This window comes from Merops nubicus, unplaced genomic scaffold, assembly GCF_000691845.1.
Source record: "Merops nubicus isolate BGI_N331 unplaced genomic scaffold, ASM69184v1 scaffold16903, whole genome shotgun sequence".
NCBI classification, from domain to species: Eukaryota; Metazoa; Chordata; class Aves; order Coraciiformes; family Meropidae; genus Merops; species Merops nubicus.
In genome coordinates, this window is record NW_008599802.1 from 51,937 (window position 1) to 78,201 (window position 26,265).

General features: G+C 38.4%; 1 protein-coding gene across 2 annotated transcripts in view; it reads left to right on the forward strand.

The window, feature by feature from the left end:
- ZFYVE28 (zinc finger, FYVE domain containing 28) overlaps positions 1-26,265 on the forward strand; it is a 78,967-nt gene that overhangs the window by 32,388 nt on the left and 20,314 nt on the right. The window contains exons 7-8 of one of the 2 annotated variants that reach the window (XM_008937528.1): positions 3,490-4,848; positions 15,308-15,412. In XM_008937528.1, coding sequence (XP_008935776.1) covers positions 3,490-4,848; positions 15,308-15,412 — 1,464 coding nt within the window. The remainder of the gene's footprint in view (positions 1-3,489; positions 4,849-15,307; positions 15,413-26,265) is intronic. The other variant, XM_008937529.1, reaches the window with a different exon arrangement.

Genomic DNA, 26,265 nt, shown 5'->3' on the forward strand with positions numbered 1-26,265 from the left:
GTGCTGGCAGCTCCTTTAAGATAGGTGTTTGTGCTCAGGTCAGAGCATAAACTGAGGTGCAGTCTCACAGTATCCTCGACACTGTTCTCTGAAAACAGGCAATTTTAAGTTCTAGTCAGAATAGGAGCAAAATTAATGAAGGAGACTTGGAGAATGTGCAAAATTGGTGCACTTGGGTTTTGGTGGCCTTGTCCTCTGTTTAGCCAAATTTGTCTTTAAATGGACATCTGGCCTCAGATCTTTGAGGAAGTAATTTCTGCACCCTGGATATTGGCAGTAGAGTAAAATACGTTTATTGGTTTTGCAATAGATGAAGTAAATTTCTGCTGCTGCTTTTAACAAGCACAGTATATCTTAAGAACTCACCTTGTTTTATTTCCAGTGGCTACAGCCTCCTATTTTCAAGGCTAGATAGTCATCTTGTGATGCTTTGCCAAAAAGACTAACAGCAGGTGAAACCTCCATGTGCACCTTTTTTAAATTCAGTGTTTTCTAAAGCTTCTGAGAGAAGGAAGCACACTACTGCTGTCCAGAGTGGATTGCAGCTCTCTTTACCTATGCCTTGCCAATAATGAAAGCAGAGGGAGAAATTATTTTTTCCATACGAGAACAGCACTTGCTTGGATCCAATGACAAGTTACAGATGCTTCAGCAGGAAAGAAATGGACCATGGAAGTAGCTACAGCTTAATTAAATGTTACGGTTTAATAATGATGCCCGATGTTTAGTTTTACACTTTCAGTAGTGAGATGTAACATTTCTTTCCATATACTGGTTGACATTAATTTTAATCTCAATATCTACATAAGCATTTTAAAATATGCTGTCTTCCCAATGTTGGGAGTGAATCCTGTATGATCTACAGTGTATCAGAAAGATAACTGTTGGGTAAAGATTTGTCAACTTGCAAGGAAACTTGTATTTGAAACAGCCCGGTGAATCTAGTTTGTTTTTTTTTTTTTATGCAGAGATGTGAAGATAATTGTCCAAACCTTTTTTAGAACAAGTTGTTATTTGCTAATACAGAAATCTGTGGTGTTTGAATTGGGCAAATGAGCATATTTCCTTTGAATTTAAAGCAAGGTTATTTCTATACTGAAATAACAGGGCTGATGGACTATGACACATAAGGATTATGTATAGCAACTCTTGAAGGCAGTATGGATCTGATTCACCTAAAAAGGCATGAGGACTATCAGATGACTTAACTGATTTTTCTTTCATTTTGAATCAACCTTTATTTACTTATCCTCAAAACTGCACACAATTGTTATTACGCTTTGAGATGTTGTAATTGGCAGAAAGGGAGTTCTTTACTCAGATCAGTGAAGCTAGCTGGCTTAAAGCAAATATGTATTGCCAGCGCTTATTTTACAGTGAATTTGTGAAACCTGTATCAGATAGGTCTGAGCACTCAGGCTCTCTGTGCCTCCAGAAAGGAGGCAAAGCAGCTCTGAGCACCCAGAGATCCAGGAATCCTGGGTGCTGCCATGCAGTGCTCCGGAGACTGAGTAAAACCCCAGAATAGTTGCTGTCAGTCATAAGATTCAGTCTTAGATTTTTCCCATTTTTGTGCCCATTTCATTTCCAGTTGTGCTGATGTGCATGGATGGAAGGCAAATTCTTTTGCACATTGCTGGTATAATCTACATTTGTAGATGTTACAAATTCTTACCTCATGCGTTTTGAGAAGATGATATGACTGTGGTGCATGGAGAACCATAGCTGATGTTTAAGCAGTTGACTGTTCATCAGCTTCCTGACATGCCCATTTTCACTGGTATGAGTAAAGTCCACTGAGGATTACTGAATACAAGGAATAGCACCTTGGTTCAGAAGTCACTGAGCTACAGGCTGCTGGAAGCCAGTAGGATGCACTCAGCAGAGATCACTGTGTGCTTGTCCTGTGCCTGTGTTCTTCCTTAGAGGCTGTTGACAGAGATAGGCTTCTCTATTTGATGGACCTTGGCCTGACTCAGAAGAGAGAGGGACAAGCTTAAAGCCTTCACTGTTGTGTTTGTGCTTACTCTGTTTTGTGTGTTGGAGGTATTTTCATTTAAAACCACAACTATTTCTAAAATCCCATGACTTTGTTTCTGCTTATAACATCCTACTTCATAGTACTTCTTTAAAAACTGATAAACTGAAAATTCAGTAATATAGAGTCTCAAGGCAAAAATCCCATTTTTCTGGTTTTATTGATTATATTGATATAACTGTTTCAAAAATAATAATGTTATAGCTATTTTTTTGATGACCATAAAAATGTATTTTCTAGATTTGTTCTGTCTTAAGCATGCTTATCTAAACTCTTACCTTTTTTAACGTTGTAGAGTAGCTGGTGTACATGTCAGATACTGGATGTATTTTGGGGGGGGCAATTTTGTCTTTTAGTGATAGTACATGGAAAACCATTTGCTCTTTGAGTTAACAAGTAAAAAATGTAAGCCATTGACAGGAAATCATGATGTGAGATATTAGATGTTGGGTTTCTTTGCTTTTCTAAATACATGAGGAATAATAAACTTCTAACCTCTGTTTAAGGAGAAGGTCTTGCTTTTCCCATCCTTTTGTTTATGTGAAAATATGCTTACTGGTCTTAGAAAATGTTGACAGTAGTTCTTGATGGAGGATATTTTTATATGTGGTTTCTAATTGACAAGCATAGCATAAATCAAATTCAGGCCTAAAGTTAAGTGCTGCTGTGTCTATCGATTTGTTTTGAAGTTACAAAACACTTAAACATAACAGCCTCAAATAACACTTTGTTTTCAGATGCTCGTAGTCCTAAACTGCAATACTGAGAACACTTGAAAACACTGGAGATGCTGCATGTTTCTAGAAAACAGTTCAGTAAATACTTATGTTTGATCTTAGTCCTGCCTGATTCTTAACGTCATGAAGAACCTCAACTCCTTAATGACTGAGTTACATGTTTAAGGCAGGGGAAAGACAAATTCTAGTCCCTGTTTTGGTGAACAGGCTTCCAAGGTGTCAGTGTTGCATAAGCAGTATTACTACTTTTGGTGAATCCTTTTTATCTGACAATATAATGGTGTGAAACTGCTGCAGAATAATTTTCAGCTCTAGTGCAAAGAATGGCAAATTTGTTTGCTAATAAAAATCAAACTTGTGAATTGAAAAATAAAAATGACAAAATGTATCTAGTTGTGGGTAACACTTTCACCGCAAGTGGAGGAGGAAGATCCATTTTTTTGAGTTTGTTTTGATTTATTTTGGGGCTTCATTGCAAGGATGTAAATAATTTGTTACCCTTTATTTGCATGAGTAATCTCAAATTCAGGCATTGGCAATCACACGTGCTCTGAATGTGAATGCCAAATGCACCTTGAGTTACACAGCTGAAAGTACTATGTACCCTCAAGTTCTGGATTTCTGCACCAACAGTAGAAGCTTTCTTAGAATCTGTAACATCATTGTCTCTGTGATTGTAAATGCAAAGGGATGTCTGTATTTCTTCTTTTTCAGGGATCTACTTCAGACATTGACTGAGGATGAGCTGCACACACTGGAGCGCAACCTCTGCATCTCTCAAGATGTGGATTTCCCTGTCAGAGCAGATCCTGAAGTGCCCTCTGTCATTGCACCCGGCATAACTGCGACTTTGCCTGCGAAGGAGCTTTCAGCAAAAGCTGAGAACACAGAGGCAGAGCTGGCTTGCTCTATGCAGTATGATGAGCAGGAGCTGGAACAGCTGAATAGGATGGTACACAGAGTTGGAGATGAAATGTCTTCTCTGCTTTCCCCTCCAAGCATCTGTCAGTCTCCAGCACACAGACCTAGCCTAAGAAATAGTTCTAGCACAGAAGCTTCACCAACAAGACACCATCTTGACAATTTAACTGATGAAGAGGACAGAGTGTTTTTTATGGATGATCTAGATGGAGCAGGAGAAGCTCTTGCTGGGTTGGATTCAGTAAGTGATACTTTTGCTTGGGTGAATAACCCTTGCCATGATTCAGAACAGAATCTTCAATATAGAGATGCTTTGCTGTATGAGAACGGCCATCAGACAGAGGAAACTTTGCTTTTAAAAGATGCTGAAAGTGACCTAAGCAATAATAACAATATTGAAGATAGAAAACAGATGCCTGGCATCTCAGTTCACAATTCGTGCACCTGTCTAGAAGGTCCAGACTCACAGTTATACCTCAATGGCTGGGATGCGTATGCTGATGATGCGGAAACGGCCGAAGTGATAGCTCATAGGACAGGGGGAATGAAAATATCTGCTACTGTAATATTCAATCCTAAATCTCCCTCTAGCTCAGAATCCCCAGTAACATCTCCAGAAGCAGCTATTAGTTGTGTTCCTGGATCTGCTAATCCATTAGCAAATGAGGAGGATGAATCCCATAAACTCAGTATAGCTGCCACAAACTGTCTAATTAATTCCTGTGTGTGTTGTGGCAGCTGTGAAGACAGCAGGGAGGACAGTGTTGAAGGTTTAAAGACTAAACATTCTGCAGGAGGTGTTGTAAATGCTTCATACACATTAGTAAAGTCTAAGGAAACAGACCATGTAGATAACATGGACAGTTCAGTCCCTGCACAGGAAACATTAAAACCTGAAACTTCTGCTTTGTTAGCAGAAGGAGACTTTGGCAGAGAAGAGCAAAAGCTGCCAGTCTCCTCTAAGTGCCTGGCACATTCCTCAGGTTCTCAGGTAGGAGCAGAAAATGACTCACAAGGAGAAGCAGAGAGCATCTCAAATCAGCAGAAGTGGGAGAAGAGAAAACAACTATGTGAGAAAAAAACTGACAACAATGAGGATGCTAGTAGTGAAAGGACAGCAAAGGAAGATGTCAAGTCAAGATCTAGTTCAAGGTAAGAGCAGCTTGATATTTTAGTAATAACATGCATGTAAATAAATTCCTTGGGTTTTAGTGATTGGCATATAATTCACGTTGGTTTTAAAATAGTGTGTTGCAGGATTAAGGAATTTTTTTAATACACAGTTTTTAATGAGCAACATTTTATCAGACTTCATTGCTGTTTTGGAAAAGGTTTGGAGAACATCTGAATTTTAATTGTGTAATGTCTCTGTATCATTGAAATCAAGTATGCCAGCCTAACCAGTTTAACATAAGTGCACTGCTGCTGAACAGTACCTGGGTCATTACCTCTGTTCTCTGCTGTTTTGCAGGAAAGGTGTGTCCGGCAGGTACTAAAAAGTTAACTTCTGCACTAGTGCACGGGATTAAACTGGGATCTAAATGAATCTTACCTTAGTTTTATTTGAGAGAAGGAGGGTTGATCTGATCATGTTGCTTGCAGGCCCAAGTATATTTGTGAATATCTATGTGCTGAAGGAGCCTAATAGAGTGCAGAAGCAGTTTTTAAACCTATTGGACCATTTCAGCCAAAGCTGATAGAAAAACAGAGATCATGGATTAAAGTTCTACGTATTTAGTTCCAATAAGGAACTAGGTAACAGGGAGAGACCATAGACACAACTATTGTTAAGTGCCATGCTTCAGCTCAACTCAGATTAAACATTAGCAATCCTACACACATCAGTAGGAAGCCAGACTTCATTTTGTTTTACTGTTTAAAGGGTAACCTGTTTTGTAGTGAGTTCATATCTTCAGTTTCCCTGAAGTACTAATATCATCATGCAGAGGAAAGAAATTAAATACTAGTTACTGTTGTTTTCTGTATTTCTGTAACAGTTTTCTTTGTGCCTGAATGTGTCAGTACTGCAGAGATTGTGTGATGCAGAGTCACTTTGTTATGTTTGTGTAGAGTTCAGGATAACACAGCTGGGGTAGCTTGAACCATGAAGTGTTGCCACAGTGCAAAGGCTACAGAAATATTTGTTTGATACATTTCATAATTGAATTGTTATGTTTTTACTGGTAGTGGAATACAATCAAGACTTCTTTGAGCTGGAGTTAATTTCTCTTACAGGTAAAACACAACGGCACAAAACAACTTTTGAAGTTAATTTTACCTTCCTCATTATACTAAGTATTTGCAATCTTGGGCTTGCAAGTATCAGTATATCCAAGGCCTTACAACAGGGTTTCTGAATAGACTTCATTTTAAGAAGTAATTTGTAACTCCCTTTGACATTTCATGCTTTTGCAACACTTCAAACGGAGTATTGCTTAAAAGTAATTACCCTGTTTAATTACTGTCCTGATAAAATACATCATTTACAAATAATGTAAATACATAATTTACAAAACTCATAATTTTTCTACTAATTTTTGCATTGATAAGGATATTAAGTGAAATTGTGAGAATAATATGCAAAATATAATAAAAATATAGGTAAAAGCTTCTTTTTCAGCCTCCCATGGTTTGTGGATGTAATAACCTCTTCTCCACGTACTTGTCCAGCTTCTGTTAATATTGTGTAAAACCTCTGTGTGAGAATTGTCTTTTTACAGAGAGTTCTGTAGGTCTGTGTTCCTCTGTTTGCTCTGGATTTGGCTTTTAACAGCTCCTCGTTCCTCTGTGGCCTCTCCATGCCAGCTGTGATTTTGCAGACCTCATTCATGCTTCTCCTAGGTGGTCCCTTTTCAGGTTGGAAGAGTCGCAGTCTACTTGGTCAAAAGTTGTGCATGGCTTTGATCATTCGTTTTGTCTTGCTCTACACCTTGTTCAGGTACACTGTTTCCTCTTAGTGTGCTGAGTGACTCAGAACTACACTTATTCAAGACATGACGAAGCCATGGATTTGTGCAGTAGCATGATTGCTTTCTGTTGTTTTTCCAGTGGCTCCCAATATTTGGGAAAGGATTTTTTGCCAAGTAGTGAGCTGAAGGGGGAAGGGGATAAAACCAGGCTCCCTACAGTTGAACTTAAGCCTGGCAGGCCTGTGTCAGGGGTGAAACCTACACCATGGGGTCCCTTGCTGGAATGCCTGCCCCCCGGGGCAGGCAGTGTGGGGACTGGGGTCTCCCACCCTCCCAGGGTGAGATCGCCGTGCTCCGCTCGCTGCCTGCAGCGCCTGTGCACCAGTGCACGCAGCACGGGGGGAAGCAGGAGGAGCTGGAAGACCGAGTGTGGGCAAGGGGTTATGAGCTGGTGGCAACTGCAGAGACCTTTTTAGGAAAAACAGGCCAACAAGGCGAGGTGCTGGAGTTGCTCTTTATGTGAGAGCAACTAGAATGTGTTGTATTCTGTCCAGGGGAGGATGAGGGATGAGGTGAGAATGAAGGGGCAGGCTAGCATGTGTGATACTGTTTTGGGGGTCTATTGCAGGCCCTCTGATGAGGATGAAGAAGTTGATGAGGCCTTCTACAGGGAGCTGATAGCAGCCTCACAATCACAGGCTCTTCTCTGTGATGTTCAGTGATAGGACAAGGGGCAATGGGTGCAAGCTGGAACATAAGAGGTTCTGCAGAAATATAAGGGAAAACTTGTTCACTGTGAGGGTGACGGCACTGGAACAGGCTGCTCAGAAGGGTTGTGGAGTCTCCTTCTCTGGAGACATTTAAAACCTGCCTGGCTGCGTTCCTTTGTGACCTGCTCTAGGTGGTCCTGCTCTGGCAGGGGGGTTGGACTAGATGATCTTTCGAGGTCCCTTCCAATCCTTGACATTCTGTGATGCTTCTTTGAAGTTGCCTTTCAGAGCCCCAGGATCCTGTTTGTGAGCTCAGAGGCTGTCAGTTTCCATGTAATGCTAAAATTTTTCACTGTGTTTACCAGTTGAATCTCATTTTGCCATTTTATTACCTGTTATTCAACTTTAAGGTCCTGTGCAGTTCTTTGATTTGCTCTTATTATTATTACCTTGAATAATTTTGTGCTGGTAGCAACCTTTCAGACCTCATTGCTCTACCCATTTTTGCAGATTGCGTGTGACAACAAAACCCTCAGGGTTTTAAAGAGCTTCAGTGCTGACATCCCACTCTTCTGAAAAATGATTGTTTAACAGCTCCTCCCTATTTATGGTTAAGAATTATTTATCCATTTTAGTGATCTTAAAAGCCTTTAGTGAGGTATTTGACAGAATCTATTCGGAAATTCAGAGGCTGGCAACCAAATCGCTGTTCTTCACAAGCTTCTTGACCCCTCCAGAGAGTTCCCAAGAGGTTCCCTCTGCAGAAGCCCTGTTACTTCCTCCCAGGCAGACCTCCTCATTATTGTCTAACTATTTTATGTTTTGATATATTCTGTTAAGTTGCTTGATATGAACATCAGGGTCAGAGACCTAGAGTTGTTTGAATCCCCTTGGAGTCCTTTTTACTTTTAGAGATTGTCACCTTTAAACTCCAAGCGTCAAGGAAGTTTTAAATTAAATGTTAATAATTAATCTGATTCATTCTTGAGTTCTTCTGAAGCTCTTGACTGGATATTTTTTAATATTTTGTTAACAGGTTAGTGTTTTTTTTCAGCCTTCACTATAGGCTCTGCCATGGTTACTTTATTGATTGAATTTAATTTTCTGTATTAATTACTGAGACTACAGTACATCTGTTATTAATTGGCAAATACTTCATTTTTGCAGAAGTGGATAAATAAAAATGAAGGTATTTTGTTTCCAGATTGTTGCTCCTTTTTTTGGAAACATTCTAATACTGACTCTTTCAGTATATTCTATGAGAGATGGAGATGCTGGGGATCTACTGAGGACTGGATTAAAAATTATATATATGTAGATCCCTAGTTTTCTCATATATGTCTCTATATAATTTGTTTCTTGCCTCTGAATCACTAGTCATGTTATTGGTAAAAGATAATTTGGTTGCAAAACAACTTCATGGACACTTTCTTACTCATGCTGCCTGGGTGGTGACTAATCACTGCTTCTCAGTGGTATTTTTAAATTGGAAGATCACATTAGGCTTCTGCAACTGCTCCCTATTACATGCTTGTGAGTGCCAACTTAACCATAGGGGAAATGTTGGAGACAGTAGATTATTCTCAGAATGATGGACCCATTAGCTAGAACAATAAGCAGTCTCATACACATAGAATAGCTGCAGGATATGCTCATTCATCAAATTGATAAATGTATTTACTTTCTAGTCACTGTAAATCACCAACTAGGGGAAGAAAATTTTCTTTCCCTTGTCTGAATCAAGCAGCTGTCAAATGTGTATGTTATGACACAAAATTTTTAGTATATCAGTTCTTAACGATGCAATATGACATTATTGATATCATTTCAATGATCTAGTCATGTTTACTGTAATTAATTCTTAATCTAAAATACTTGGTATTTCAGACTTCTCTGTCTAGCCTAAATATTCTGTAGATCTTAAAACAGATTAAATACTCTTCTACTTAAGATTTGGGTACTGACATGTCTTTACTACCTTGGTTTTGAAGTCATGGCTGTTTTATGTCTTTATCCATTATTTGCTTGTAAGTATCTCAAAGACGTAGAACGTCAAGGGCACTGAAAGTCTTGGGCAGTAACATTAATGAGATGCAGGTACAAGAAAAGCAGTAGATGTAGTCAGCATCTGATCTACTGAAGGCACAAGTGGCAAGTAAAGGCTGTCATGTAGCAAAACAAACTGCTGCAGGGCAGATGTTAATGTAAGAATGGTGCAGAAGAGGATAAACTGAGACTAAGCAGCATCTAGTGGTTTGAGGTAAAAAAGGATATAACACGAAAACAAAGCTTTAGATCTGTATCTAGTATTTGTTCTTTTTCAACTGTAAGCAAGCTACACAGATTTTTTTTAAATGCTCATTCTGTCATAGTATTCTGCCTGCTTTTCCCAAGGGGAAGGAAAATTACGAAGAGTGAAGATGATTTTAACTATGGTAGTTTGGAAATAGTTGGTATTCTGTTAATTCCAGAGTTGAAGAGTCCTTGTAAAACCCCTGATTTGTCTCTGTCTTCTGTGAAGTTGGGCAGCTTGTTTCCTACTGTCACACAATGCTAGTGTTTTCATGTTTTAGTCTTAAATACCTGTTTCTGTTGCATGTTTGTTTATTTACAAACTGGCATTAAAACAGTGCTGATATAAAAAGGGTTCTTAAGTGTAATTTTTCTCCTTTCTGCTGCAGGTTTATGATGTCTACCTTAAATTAACTTTTTTGTTGTCGTTTTCCTTGATCTATTTGGTGTGTGTACTCTAGATTAAGCCTTTTACAGAGCAGTTGAGAATTGGCAAAAGGAGCTGAAATTGGTAGCAAGGAGAACTTATCTTCACATTTTCTGCAAGCTCTAGCTACATACAATGACCGTTAGATGCTGGCACTGTTTGCATTAAGGTATGGGGGCTTAAAAAAATTAGAATATTTTTCCATATGTTTTTGCAGTGCAAGGAGGAATAAGACATCCTTGGAAAGCTGGTTTTGCTGTTTGCTGAACTGCATTGCAATTCTAGATTGAGATGAATCATTTATTCATCTCCAGCTTGGTCTTCAAGTTGTCCAGTTCCTTAGTGTTGCAATTCTGTAGTCTAAATTTGCATATTTTGTAATAATGTGTATATTACTATAGTCTATATTGTGATAAAGTTAAAATCTTATTTCCTCAGCATATTAGAATGACTTTATAGAAAGATAAACACCTGTTTAATACAGTTGTTTTCTAAATTTTATTTTTCTGCCTATATTTTGTGTTCACTCCTTAGCAATGTGACACATGTACAGTTTCAGTGCATCAGCTTTAAGATGTCATTACACTTTTAGAAAGGTATGAGAAGGAAGCACTTATATTTTGGGAATGGCTAGCATTTAAACCTAAAAAACAACACCACAAATTACCTTTCTAGCTTCACTTTCAGTTTATAGCGCCTGATTCTATATGTGCTCCCAGATCAAAACTAATTGATATTGGAATGCAAATTGATTTGATTAAATATCTTGAAGTCATGCTTTCCCTATAATACTCCCACTGCAGTAAGACTTAAGAAAATTGTGGTTTTACATTATGAAGTTGCCTTTCTCATAAAAATTAATGGACAGCTGTGCACGTTCACATAAAAACATGTCTGCTTAGTGTCTTGTACTGAATAGTCTTTTAACTTGCTATTCAGGATTAAGAAAACTTCTCATCAGCCAGAGGGAAATAGTAGTTGATTTGGAACAAAATATCAGCGTCTTGACTGCGGAACTTGCCTTAACCCTTTAGGTAGCTGTAGACTGAAACTCCTCTGTTCTCCCTCTGGTGTTCTGTTTCTTTTCTTGGTGCTGGCCAATTTCAGATTTGGTATAAATTTTCCCATCCCTCCTCCCCTTCTTTTTAACAATGCACATGTCAGATGAAAACTGGCAGTGTTTGACCTTGTCTGTTGAACACCACTTCTGTGTGGTGTGTACAAGAATGTGACTGCTGTTACGAAGCCCTGGCATGCAAATAAAGTGTTGGTGTTCTATACCAGCTTCCCTTTTACTAGGTCCAGACATCAAACCCAGCAACAGCAAACTGTATTAACTCTCAAGATACAGATTCCTGAAATGAGTATAGTAGCTAAAACAGTGTTTTAAAAGCCACTTGAGTGGATTTATGTAGCTAACATGAGGCTTTACAGTTGGCTCTCATGTGGTGAGACAGAGGAGAGAAGATCTATGGCAATTAACTAATGTAACATGGAAAGTAATTGTAACTCAAGTATTAACACTCCTGGAGAAGCCATCCCCTGAAGCAGCTAGAGGTTTAATTAAATGTAAGAGGCTGGAAACACATTGCAGCACAAGACAGCACACAAACCAGGATAAAGGGGTCTTTCAGTAGGGTTTTTACTTAAAAGAATTACAAAAAATGGCCAACAGCTTTAAATAAATGGTTTGTTAATTCAGTCTTCCAATATTGCATGAAAAGAGGCAGCCACATCACCACATGTCACTTTGCTCTATTGCCTCAAACCTTTATTCTGTATTTTTATCAGAAGTGCTGAAGAATTCTTTTTTGATGCAGCTTTATCCTGTGCTAGAATGTATATTTTAAAATAGCACTGTAAACGTTCAAGACCTCACACATGAAACAAAGTTTTGCCAGCTTACACAGTTTAAACAGTCCTGTGAATCCCAATGAACATGGCATTAATTTCAAATGAGCATGAGCTGTGGTGTTCAGGTCACCTGTGGGCTGGTTTGGGAAGAAGGGGCTAGCTGCTATCAGCGGCAGAATGTCTGTGCACATAGCTCCTCTTCTAATTGTGCTAATGAACATGTGTGCTGAGCTACCATCGGCTGGTGACAGGAATTATGAGTTGGGAAAAGCAGGTCAATTCACCTCAGGATCTATGAGCACTGCAGAAGAGCTGAGCAAATCTTCAGGCAGACACTAATGAGGAGAAAATTCTACAAAGAAGCATCCTGAGTCTGTGTGTGCTGAGGAAGAATGCAGTGGTTGTATCGAGAGTCTGTTTGATTTAAAAAAAAAAAAAAAAGAAGATATTTAGTGTAACACCAAGAAGTTATAAAACATAGTTTTCATTATTCGACTTCCATTTTTTGTTACTAAATAAAACCAAAGAATTTATATGAAGAGCTACAGCCTGAATATGAATCAGAAATAAACACTGTAAATAATAAATTTTATTTCTGGTACAAAAATTCAATCCCTATTGGTACACAGGATTGAGAAAAATGTTTACACATTTTAATTGGCTGAACCGTGCATCCTCTGTTACAACAAACAGACCTCAGTGAGCGTGGTTTGTGTCGAGCTTGTCCATGGAGTTTACATTGCCAAATGATGACTGACCAGATGGATATTTAATCCTGAAATCAGTGGATGGCTCAGCATGGCCAGGTTTGTGCACCGAGTGAAAGATGGAGTAGTGGCAGATGAAGGAGTTTATGCAGCAGTTTAGAATAGAAAACAGTGTCATGGCTTAAAACGAGAGGGAAGAGTAGAGCTGATGAGATGTTATGTGGATAAGCACTGGTTAGAGGTGAGAGAGGTTTCAAATGAGGGGAAAAGAAATATGGAAAAGAGGTATTAGATGAAGCATGTAAGCTGGTCAGAGAACATCTGTTGAACGTGAAAATAAAGATAGCATTTAGCTTGTTGGTATAAAGAAAGCTGTTTGTGTGCCTTTATGTTCAGAGGTTGCTCGTCAGGGTTGCTTACCATCAAGGTCCAGCAGTTTGTGCTGCCTTTATCATTTTGCCTTCTCTCTTGGACTGTCCACTCCACAAAGATGAGGGTAGAAAGTGATTTCATTACTTAGAACACTGTTGACAATAAATAATATCTGCTTGTAAGTGGTGGTTTGTTTGGTTTGTTTTAGCATATAGTGTTTAACTCCCCCTGTAATGATGAGGACTTAGTTCTTAGGGAAAGTGTTAGCCCTTTGAATTGTGCATAAGAGCTGAAACCCTCAAATTCTTTAAAGCAAAGCAAACAAATTCTAGGAATTTGAAACCTAAGAAAATGGAATTGAAATTCTTAAACAGTTTCATAATTTTGTTTCATGTACTGTGGGTAACTTGAGATATTTTGACTGGATTTCAAATATATCAGGCAGAGCTTCACAGAAAGAACTGAAGGACAGCAGACTTGACATCTTTCAGAAAAATTGTTACTGCCCAGATCAGCTGGCAGGATTGTTACACTGGAAAAATCTGGAAATGGAGGGAGGTGAGAGAGAATAAAAGAAGGTACTGAGTTTGTTAGTCATTCCTGTTTCGTGGTTCTGCTGTGCAAAATTTACTTTATGCTGAACGATACATTTCATCTTTGCAAGACAGCTTCTCTTGCTCAGTCATGCTGTGAAATCACATGCTAATGGTTTTTTAATATCATTTAGCTGCCATAAAGCAGATAGTAAAAGTACATTTTAGTAGCATGACCATATTGTAAGATAGGATGGGTAAAGGTGATGAGCTATAAAAGTGTAAGCCTTTGTTTAAAGGCATATATCTTTTCATAATGAGGTGAATTAGCAAGGGAAATTACATAAAACGAATGAAAGTTAAATAGATTTTTGTTCAAGTCTGATAAAATTGTTTTCCAGTTGTGACTGCTCTCCTTTCAACTAAAGCATAGTACACTTGGGGTTTATTTTCAAATTGGCAATCAGAAAGGAGGAACATGAAGGGGTACATTTTCCATGTGATTAGTGGGAGGTATGCAAACAAATCCTATTATTTCTTAGTAAGATTAGACCACTCACCTTCCTTAGACAGCTTTGAAGAGTTCCCCTTAATCATTCTTCCAGACTTCTAGCTGCAAAAATAACTACAATAGTAAATTTTATAGAAGAAAAGAATTTGGAATGTAGCTGATGTGAATATGTACCCCATATATGCCTACAAATGAAAAAAGCATTAAAAAAATCTGCTAGTAATTATGGAGAAGTAAAGTAAAATAATCCTGACCCATATGATTACATCTCTTAACTAAAAATATTTCTTAGGTTTCTCTCTGCATTATCCAAAGATTTCTCTTGACTGAACTGAGTTCTGTAGGCTCGAATGATTCTTCTGCACTGCCTAGAGCCAATACAGTTTTGATACCTCTGCTCGAGATCACATATTTTCTTACCTAGTATAATTTAATGTTTTCAGTTTATAGTATTTCCAGTAACTGAGCAGTAATTTGTTACTGAAACAAAAAAGTGGTTTTTTCCAAGACAGTTATGTAGTGCTTATAAAACTATTTTTAATATTCTAATCCTATTTTATGTTGACAACATGGCGTCAGATCTAAAAATGAAGTGTTGTTTAAAGGCTTTTCATTAGCCCAGGGATGCCAGAAACAAGTTGTGTACCATTCATTTAAATTATTCATATCCTTTTATTTAGCAGCTACTGGATTTCCTCTAATGAAGTGTCAGTGGTTTGCTCTGGAACTGCTCTCTCCTGCTTATCTGTTAAAGCACAAAATTTTAGGTACAGTTATAGGGACTGGGCAAGTCTAGGAGAAGGTGTATTACATTCAACTTCACTGAAGGGTCAGCTTTCTGCTTTCTCACTTTTTCCTTCCCATTGGAAGGAAACTTAGATCAAACTTGTCACAATACTTCGGAAGTTCTTGAAGGTTATTGTTTAGGATGTCTTAGTCTGAAACATGCAGTGACTGTATGAACTTTCAGGTTTTTTGTATCTTTGTCATAACATGAAACCCCACATAGCAGTGTGGTAGACCCTATGAAAATGAGAGATCCTCACTTTTTTCCTGAATGTTTTAACTGTATGACATAAATGATATTGAAGATTTTTCGAAGATGTGTGCCCACTGACTGCTGAATTGTCTGTCCTTTTGGGAAGAAAACAGGATAGGTTTGTATCATTTTCTGAAGAGCGGAATTGCAACTGCCAGTTTACTCTTGTTTCTGTATGAGCCATGAGTTCTCACCGTGCTCTGTTTTTTACCTGTGTTCACTTCAGCAGTTCATTTTGTTTCCGTATGTTTTTTCAGTTCTCAGGATGGCTTACGTGATTCCCCCCTCAGCTCCATCTCCAGCAGTGACTATGAGAGTGTTTCTGTCACTACATGTAGTCTCTCCAGCATATACGCTCTGAGGTAATAACATCACTTCACAGTCAGATTTGACAAATGGTATTGGGTTATGCGTGGTTAAAAATTTTCTTTGAATTAACAGTCAAGTGACAGCAACACTTGTGAGTATTCTTCCTTTTGAACAGCAGGTGCTTTTTTTTTTTTTTTCAGCAGTTTTCTTCAGTGCTGTGACAGTTGAGCCAACTATTTACAGAGAAGTTTTAACACTTACAGCAATCAATTATATGTGCTCGTGATCTCCCTTTTGTTTGCCCATGTAGTGTTTCTTAAGAGAGACTTCAAGTTTTAGCTTAAAAAATACCAAATGGTTGTCTTAGGTCTTGGATTTCTAAAAAACATCTCTTCCATCTTGGTTTGCCTGGTAGAATGAGGGGAGTGTTCCTGTTAACAATAATTGAAATTCCACAGTGTTGTTGACCAAAACTGGTGAGAATACTAGTTTATGTTCTCATCTTCTGAAACAGAATGAGAGTTTTAACTTCTATTCAGAGCGCTTGATGAGAAAAGTAGAGGAATAAAGTTTAGGGCAGAAGAATGTAACCAAAGCAGAAACAGGAGTTCTTTGCTTATTTTCAGTGTTGGCATAGCATACATGTGATGGATCACATATATAGTAATCAATGACATTTTTCCTCTGGTGCAGGGAGATGGCAATGCCACTATTTCAGTCAAGGCAGATCATATTCTGCTTCTTGCCTTCCCTTTATCTGTTTATATCTACCCAGCACTTTAATTTGTGTAAAACTTAAATAAAATTTAATTTTAATGTGAACTTTAGGAATTCCAAATTTTACTTATGTGTAGGGATAGAAAAAGGGAGTAAAATGTCTTTTCCATTAGCAATAGTGTAAATAGTACATAGAGTAATATAAATGTTTTTATTACAATGTGCCCAGCTTCAGCCTCACTGTTCTCATATTTAAAATAGGAGTAGGAAGAAGCAACTAAATCTTTTTAATGGGTTTAATTTTCAAAATACATTTCCTTTCAACTGTCTTCAAACAAAGCCCAGTTTATCTGCATGCTACAGTTGCCCTTGTTCTGAATACTCTGTACCTCAGAGGCTGTTTCGCTCAGGGCTTGTGGACAGCCAATAGAAGTAACCTCAGTTATTCTTCAGGAATAGCTGGAGCAGTGTGAATAAATAAGTCTTCCTTAGGTGCAACACCTCTTTCCAAGGCTGTGCTGTATGTACTGCCTTGGCATGTTGGTATTGTACTTGCCACTGTATTGATGCATAGATAATTTAGATCTGTTACCTTTTTACAAATTTAATTTTTGCTCAATGTTTTATAAGGCTGTGTTGTTTTGTAAGGCAGTATTAGTACATGTACACTTGTGCTCTTGTCCACTGAACTACAGCATTGTATCATCCCTGGATGTCACACAAGAAACATAACCTGCCTGTTTTTCTCTATCTGATAGTTTAGCTATTGTAGTTTATGATCCAATTAGAAAAAAAAATGAAGTGCTCGTTGATACAAATTATTTTCTTTTCAAATACTTGGTTTTAAACCCTTTTAAGGAACTTAATAAAATAAAAAAAAAAAATCTCTGCAAGGTAACTGCTATACAGTAGCATGTTCCTAGGTCTGCATGCATAGAAATGTAATATTCAGTACATCTATTTGTACTACATTTTAGAATATGTATTTTCAAAGGGCTCCTCTGTTATTTTATCTTGTATTACCTGAAGAATTTTATTTGGCTGTTAAACAGCTTCTCTAGATTTGTGTCCTTTGTTTACTACAACAAGCATGCTTCTTGAAAAAACAGTCTCTACAAAATGTTCTTGTCTGAAATGACTAAGTGCTTCCTGATCTCATGTGCGTATCCAAAATAATATCAAAATTGGGATTTTGATGCTTGTTTCCTCTGATACATTACATTTTAATGTACTTCTGTTTTCACCTAAGAGCAACTAGAAATTTAAAAAATTTGAATTTTTATCTGAAAAATACTTAGCTAATTATAGAATTCTTGAAACACATTTATTTGGCCTTTCAACTTCCTGTGAATCATAAACAATTCCTTTGTGCTGTTAAATAATCAATACTGAGGCTGACAGTCGTGTTGTCAGACTGCATCAGGCTGTGGCAAAACCAAAGTGCATTCAGACAACTTGGCTCTGGTAGCAAAACCAGCTTTAGCCAGAGCAGCAGCGACGTGTTGAAGGAGCTATGAGTGTATTGAAGAGCACAGACTGAATAGATTTGAAACAATCAAGTATTTTATGTATGGAATTCATATATGTATGCATCTATTGTTTCCCAGTGGATGAAAAAGAATAGATGGGAGGAAATTCCCACTCCTGAGGTCCCAGAGCACTGTTCAACATATGGGTCGTTGTTTGCTGTTTTGGGTTTTATTGGGAGCAAAAAGCTGTTGGGACTGTAGGAACCAGCTGGGACATGTTAAAGGAGGCTGCTTCAAATCAGCCTGTGACCTTACTGCCTTAGCCTTTTTCCATCTTCATCCAGTGCTGCGTGATTTTTTGAGCTGTATTCACCCCATCTAATTTTAGGCACCCAACTGATATACCTAAATAAGGAGTTTTGCTGCTGTAGGTTCCCTGTTCAGTCAATGGAGAAATGTGGAAACGTCAATTAAGTGTGTAATGTGTTGAAATGCATCTGGGTCAAAGATTTTTCAGGCTTAAATGAGAACTGTGATTCCATCCTTTGATTACTGACTGCTCACACAGTAATTTAAAAAAGACTTTCAAACCTTGCTTGAGGTTTATGAAGCACAAATTTGAAAAAAAAAAAGGTACAGAGGGCTTCTCAGATGGTTTTGCTAAGGAAAGGTTGATTATTTCATTGGTACTTAATCTGTCTAGAAGGTTCCTCCTCCTAATGGCCAAGAAGTTAAATGTTCAGTCCAGTTTGGAAGGTAATTTTTTCAAAATGTTCATTAAGCAGTGTCCAGACTCAAGGTGCCCCTATCAGCAAAGAATAAATGTATCCTGTGTATTTCAGAAGGTTTCAGAGAAGATGTGGTTTCTGCATACTCTTGTGAGTGCATAATTTTTTTTGTTACATCAATGTGACTGTGGGATTTCACTGCTTGAGTGAAAATGAGATGTTTATAACTACAGCAGGGAAGCAGCAATTGGTCCATTGTTTGTATTAGCTCCAGGAAACAATCCATCCAGTTTCTCCTTTTTAATGGTTTCTCTTCATAGGTATAATTTTTAGAACAATTTTTAATGTAACTATAACTTACTGAATTTCCAATAGGCAGCTAATAAAATACATGGCTGGAATCTTACCCGTTTCAGTTTTGGAAGCAGTAAAGTCAGTAGTTTTTAAGAACAGACTGCAGGAATTTGTCAGCTTTCAATGTGCATTAGAATTATTGGGCAGTATCCCAAGAGAGCCATTAATTTGAGTGGAAACCCAAGTGAAGGCAATTCATATGTTAACAGAGTGCAATGACTTCATATGCTTAAAGCCAAGAATGAACCTAAGTTCTTTGAAAGAGAAAATGGCAAGAGAAGTGTTATTTGGGGAATTTTGAGGGAAAATAAGTAACAATGAGGAAAAATAAGTGAGACAATGGAAGAACAAGGTAGTTACAATTAGTTGTTTTCAAGCCCCATTGGAAGTTTTGGTTTAAGACCATATAAGGGAGGAAGGAATACTGATGAATCTGTATTGAAGCATTTGCCTGCCTAGAGTACATGGTAAACCCTAATTCTGCATTTTAAGGTTATGATGAACCGATAAATGACAGCTTTAAATACAAAGGATAACTTTATAACTTCTCTTAATGTTACGACAAATGCTTTCAGGCCTTGTCAGGAGTAACTTTTTTTTTTTAAGATATGTCATTGTGGCTTAAATATTGCTGTTTTGTGGTATATTTTTCTACAGTTTTTAGGCATTTACAAAAATTTGTGATAAAGTGTTTAGCCTGTGTTATTTACAGTCTGTAAGAAGAGGTATCTGCAGTGTACTGTGACTCAAGTCTATGCCAAAACAGGGAGATTGCCAGCAGTTAGACTGTGATATTTATCTGGTTATTTCTGCTAGAATATCTGCATTTGCCTATATGTGGCCAGATTCCAAGGTCATTGCCTTGCTGGTTATAGTTGAAGGACATCACTTACTTTATTTCATATTTTGAGTATATCCCTGTTAGTATAAACACACATAGGAAATAAGGTGGGGAAAGGTTATCTTGGTATGTAAGTAAGATGAAATTTTGATTACCTGCTTCCCAAACAGACGGTCTCCTGCAGAAACTGTTTGAAGTTACATTGTCAGTCAGTTCATAGTCATAGAATAATCCAGGTTGGAAGGCACCTCAAAAGATCATCTGATCAAAACTGTTGTGAGAAAGGGAGACGCATGTCTACCGTGTCTCTCGGTAAGTTGTTCTAGTGACTGATTGTTCTTAGTGTAAAATACTTCTTTCCTATATGACTGTGAAACCTTTCCTGGTGCAACTTGTCCTCTACATGTGGCTCCTTGTGAAGAGAGAGTCTCCATCCTCTTTGTAGTGAAATACTGTGATTAGATTCCCTCTCAGCCTCCTCTTCCCCAGGGAGATAAGACCTAACTCCTTCAGTCTTTCCTTGCAGAACAGATTCTCCATCATCTTCATGACCTTCATTTGGGTCCTCTCCAGTGTGTCTGTGTCTTTTTTGAATTGTAGGGACAGGAACTGGACGAAGTACTCCAGGACTGGCCTGACAAGTGCTAGGTAGATTAGGATGAGCACATCTCTGTCTCCCCTAGTAATGTCCCGCAGATGCAACCTGGGTTCTGATTTGCCCTTGTTGCTGCAGCAGTGGAATTCTTAGAATCATGAAAATCAAGACATCAGTGAGAAGAGCTGTGGGAAGAGAAAGGGGTTTGTTTATACTTCGAGCAAATCAGAATGACTTCTAGAATAGATGCTATTCCTCCTTTAATGATTTTGAACTGCAAACTCCATGTATGTTTTGGGCACTGAGTCTGTGCTGTTTCATACAGCTCTGTCACTCAAGCAGTGTGAGGGCAACTAAAATGCATATTAATACAGTTGTAAACAGGCTGCTATGTACAGTCTTCTTGCTTTGCTGCTAAATCCCTTGCCCCAAGAACCAGATGAGTAGTAGCAGCAAAACAAAAATGTCAGCATTGATGAGCGCTGTCAGCACTTGCTTATGATTTTAGTCAGTGGAACATATGCGACCGAAGCAGATGTCTCTAGCTTTCACCAGCGTCCTGATGTGTTTCATGCCTGTCTTGTTCTTCACCCTTCAAGATGGAAAAATTGGATATCCAAATGGTGCAGCGTTTTCCAAGCTATGGTGTTCCCTTTTAGGAAATTCTGCAAGGTATTTTTTGGTGTATTATTTGCTTATCTGTGTCTTCAGTAATAAGTTACTTATGCAGATTTCACTTTTTTCAAGGAATAACCTAGGCAGCTTGTGTGCTCTACTTAGTAATGAGTGTTTATTACAGTGGGAAGATGAAAAATCAGTTGCTTAAACTTTTCTGGTCTTGCCCTATTAAAATCATATCATAGACTGACTTGGGTTGGAAGGAACATTTAGCCATCATCTATTCCAACCCCCCTGCAGTGAGCAGGGATCACGTTGGTGATCTAGAACTAGGTCAGATTGCTCAGAGCTCCATCCAGCCTGACCTTGAGTGTTTCTAGGGATGGGGCATCTACCCCATTTCTGGGCCACTTGCTCCAGTGTTTCAGCACCCATGTTGTAAAAAATTTCTTCCTTACATCTAGTCTAAATCTCCCCTATTTTAGTTTAAAGTTATTACCCCTTGACCTGTCACTACAGGCCTTGCTAAAAAGACTGTTCCTTTCTGTCTTGTAAGATCATTTTTTAAGTACTGAAAGGCCACAATAAGGTCCCCCCAGAGCCTTCTCTTCTCCAAGCTGAACAATCCCAACTCTCTCAACCTTTCCTTCTAGGAGAGGTGTTCCAGACCTCTGATTTTTGAGGCCCTCCTCTGGAACCCCTCCAACAGGTACATGTCCTTGTGCTAAGGCCTCCAGAGCTGGATGCAGTACTCTGAGGTGGGGGGGGTGTCTCATGGGAGTGAAGTAGAGGGGGAGAATCACCTCCCTTGACCTGCTGGCCATGCTTCTTTTGCTGTAGCACAAGATACATTTGGCGTTCTGGCTGTGTCCAGCTTTTCGTCCACCAGTACCCCCAGTTCGTTCTCTGCAGGGCTGCTCTCCATCCTCTGCCCCCCAGCCTGCATTGATACCAGGAATTGCCCTGACCCAGGTGCAGGACCTTGCCTTTGGCCTTGTTGAGCCTCAGGAGGTTCACATGAGCCCACTTGTCACAGTGATAAGCATTCTGTTTTAGGGATGTTAAAATGTCCAGTATGGTCTAAATTAAGTACAAAATACGTTCCCCACTGTAAAATAGGGCACTATTTTAAGCTAACTAGCATCAGTGGCATAGGCAATGTCTGGTCTAGGAAAATTAGTAGACACCCCAAAATTTGCCATCTGAGGGGCTGTACTCCAGGCAGCATATCATCAGGCTGGACACTGATGTAATGAGTTGGCATTTTTATTTCCACATAGTTCATGTGTAGTTTTCATGTTTAGTAATTTGGTCACATTTATAATCACGTTCATTTTAATGATGGGTAAAAGTCTGTTGTTGAATGTCACTTAGTGTTCCCTGTGCTATTAATAGAACAAAAATTACTAGGTTTCAGAGATTAGATTTTATTTTGCAGATTGGTTTTTTCCCCAGAAAAAACCCTTACAATAGCATGTTTGGGAGTTTTGAGATTGTGTAATTAACTAAAATCACTATAGTAACCTCAGAATTTTTGGCTGTGTCTGAAAACCAAGATATGTTCTAAAGCCACAGTTATATTGGAGGAAAAAAAGAGAGGATTTCCTCCTGCTTACAGCTGCACTGAAGGTGAAAAATGAAGAGAAAGCTCTCTTTTCTAATTAGAATTAAGGCTCCACCTAATGCTAGTTGAATAGCTTTTCTTAGCTTTGACTCCCATGGCCGGATACTGAATTCCTGCAGGATTCTCCTAGACCCTAGGATGCCTGAATGCTTTAGCTGCTTGTTCTGTATTATTTTTCAAGGCAACTGATGGAGGCGATACGAAAACATTGTGCTCATCATTTTCCCTATCCCTCAGAGTTCCTCCTGCTGGCAAATGTTTTTCAGCGCTGCTTCTCTATCTCTGTTTCTGCCACACACAGGAGTTGCAACTCAGGAGAGTGTCTGCTGGAACTGGACGCTAAACTAATTCATGTTTTACTAGGCCATACAGGATAGTTGCTTGTGTGTCACAGAGGACGTTGCTAAAGAGCTGTATGAAATGACTCTTTGCCCTTGGAAATACTTGTATCCGGCATCAGGTATCCAGGCTCTGTCTGTGCTGGGTCAGGTTCTGGATATGGTGTGAAAGCTGGGGCTGATGCGTTTCTAACCCTGTATCAGATGCCAGAGCTGATATTACATACCAGTGCTTCATAAGTGCTGTACTATTTCTGGGTTTCATTTTCAGTTTTTCCAGTTCAGGGCTGTTTTTGACGTTTAAATTTCTGTGCTCTAATCTCATTTTATTTGCCCTTTTGCAGTGTGAGTGAATGTTTGAGAGCTTTAAATGCATGCTTCGTTACAAGGAAGTGTTAGAAAAGAAACGTCATGGAGGGAATGAGAAAATCTTAGTAGAACCTAATCAATATCCATATATTTGTGTTCTTTTTCTCTTGGATTTTACAATATCTTTATCTGGCAGGTATAATTACTTTTTTGTTTAAATTTTAAGCAAAACAGGAAATGTAGTATGCTGGAATTATCTGACATTAAATTTGATGATTAGAAAGCAGCCCTGTTGATTACCAGTGCTCTAAGTTATTTGTTCATATACACTCTTCCAGAAGTTTTATCTGTCATGACCAAAAAGCTATTTAGGAGAGAGCACTGTTAAGATTGATAAATCCTGCACCAGCAGTATTGTTTATTTTAATTCCCATTTGAAATAGAGTATCTCTGCATGCTTATGAAAACCCAGGCCAGAAGTGGTAGTGATTTTTTTTTTTTTTCAGTAAGCCAGTTGTCTAGGTAAGAGTTTCTAGTGGTGGATCTACTTAGCTAGATGCTGCTTTAACAGCTGTGTGTTTTTACAACTATAACATGGTAAGTACAATGAGAATTCTCTGTAGTTTGAGCTTTAAAGAACTGAGAACAGTTTCAAGAAGATATTCTTCCAACAGTGGGCAACCACAGAAACTTCAAGGGTGTGGAGCAGAAGTTCTTGCTGTTGATTTCAAATTGAGTAGTCTTCAATACTCGGGATTTGTTTCTGATTGAATCATAGAATCATTACGCTTGGAAAAGATCTCCAAGATCATCAAGTGCAACTGTCAGCCCACCTCTACCATGACCACAAAACCATGTCCTGAAGTACCACTTCTACATGTTGGGGTTTTTTTAACACTTTCCAGGACGGTGACTCCACCACCTCCCTGGTCAGCCTGCTCCAGTGCCTCACCACTCTTCCAGGAAAGACATTTTTCCTAATATCCAACCTAAACCTCCCCTGGTGCAACTTCAGTCCATTTCCTCTCATCCTATTGCTAGTTACTTTGGAAAAGAGACCAATGCCCACCTCACTACAACCTCTTTTCAGGCACTTGTAGAGAGCAATAACGTCTCCCCTCAGCATCCTCTTCTCCAGACTAAACAATCCCAGTTCCCTCAGCAGCTCCTCGTAAGACATGTTCCCCAGACCCTTCACCAGCTTTGTTGCCCTTCTCTAGACCCATTCCAGCACCTCAGTGTCTTTCCTATACTGTGATGCCCAAAACTAACCCAGTACTCAAGCTGTGGCCTCACGAGTGCCGAGGCCGGGGGCAAAGATACCACTTATGATGCATGGTTAATACTCTTGGCCATCTTCCTTATTTTAATCAGCCAACCTCAAATTGCCCATCTCTACTAAGGTAGAAGAAGTCAAGAAGGGGCTTCTACAAAACTTGCAGTGTATGAGCTATAATTCCCCCTATTGAGGAATTCAAAAGGTTGACAGCAGATGGGTCTTTTGGCATGTGAGCTACGTGTCATATGTGTGATAATAGGGAAGTCTAGTCAAGTCCATTTCAAGTGGTGCATAGCCAGATTGTTCCTGATAAAAGGATTTGCATGTGGTCGTATTATTCTCAAGACAAAGTTCTGAAGCCTTGGAAACACTTACAGGTTGGTTGGCTGGTTTGTTTTCTTCTCTCTTTAGCCTTTTGTCTTAAAATAGAGAGAAAATACTTACGGGATTGCATTTTAAAACCTTCTTGACTTAATAAAGTATTAGGGTTAAAAAGTCAAGAAATGTAAGTTCTGAATTAGAAGCTTTTTTAGTTTGCTTAAAATGTAGCTTCTTGGGGTCATTCCTTAAAATATAATCATTAGCTAAGTAACAATATACTGTTATTCAAATAATAAAACATGTTCTGGATTTGGTTTAAATGACTCTAAAATTGAGTGTGTAGGCACACCCTTCACTTAAAATAATTGTAAGAAGGCATTTAATATCAGAGTTTTCCTCCCAACCGTACCAAAATTAGTACATGTTATAGAAACTGAAGGGTTTTAACCTGCTGTTTATTGTTTTTCTTGTGAGAGTTTCCAGAAAGAAACACCAGAGGTACTGCAGAAAGCAGGATAAGAAATAGTAATGGTTGGGTGTTTCATTTTCTAACTGACATGGAGTTACACTTATCCAAACCCCTATAATTTTTTTCTTGTCATTCCTCATGTATGGAACCTTTGTCTTTCCCCACCTATTGTCTGTTCCTTTACACGGCCTTTGGAGCAGTTGCTTGTTGCTTTTTGGAAACTGAATTGACTACAACCTTATGAAATAAAAAAATAAGACTAATAGCTTGGGAAAGACAAGTTGACAGGTTAGTGGTGGGATTTCCAGTTACAACCCACACAAATATTACTGGGATAAATGTGCTAGTTAAAGTAGCTTTTGAACTTGTGTGCAGACAATAATTGGATTTGCCTGCAAAAGTTTTGGGGTTGGTTTTGGTTGGTTTCTTTTTCTTTTTTCAATTAATGTATGAAGAAATTCAAATGGGAGAGAAAGCTTTAAGTATTGTAGATTGGATAAAAAGTCTATGTTATTAATACTGTACAGAGAGCATAAGGTGGCCATTGTGCTATATATTTATGAACAAAAATGAAAGCTAGGGAGCTCATAACGTTTTTTGAGAAATATTGTAAGAAAGGGAATATTCAAAACGTGTATATATATACACATATATGGAATTTCATGTACATGGTATAGCTATACATGTATGTAACGTCACCCATTTTGAATAAGTAATGCATGTGAGATATTCATTAAGGCAAAGAGGTGCAAATTAATGTCATTTGAGTCTGAGAAACTGCACTGTTTTATAATTTGTGGGCAGTGTCTCATCAATTTTTAATGGACTATAACTGATATTTCAGAATTGGACTGCTGTACCTTTGAAAAACTTTCAGCATGATTTATAATAGCAGTGTCCTTCTATGTAAATAGGAACGTGTGAAGTCACAGAAACCCTTTTGCAAAGTTTTCGCAGTTTCACTGTAGAAGGGATCTCACCTGCTATCATATAGCATGTATGAAATCTTCCTAAAGAGCAACTTTGTCTGAAAATGCATCTCTCTGGTTTTGCAAAATGGGTAAACCTCTGCATCAGAACAATACAATTTAGTACGTGGGTTCAGAATTCACTGTTTGCTTCTGAACTTAGTTGGGTTGAGTTTGTCTTGCTGGAACCTGAGTCCTCTTGGTTTAATGACAGTCTTCTGAAATCTATATCTGAACATGAGTTGTAATCAAAAACTTTACCTAAATCAGAGGCTG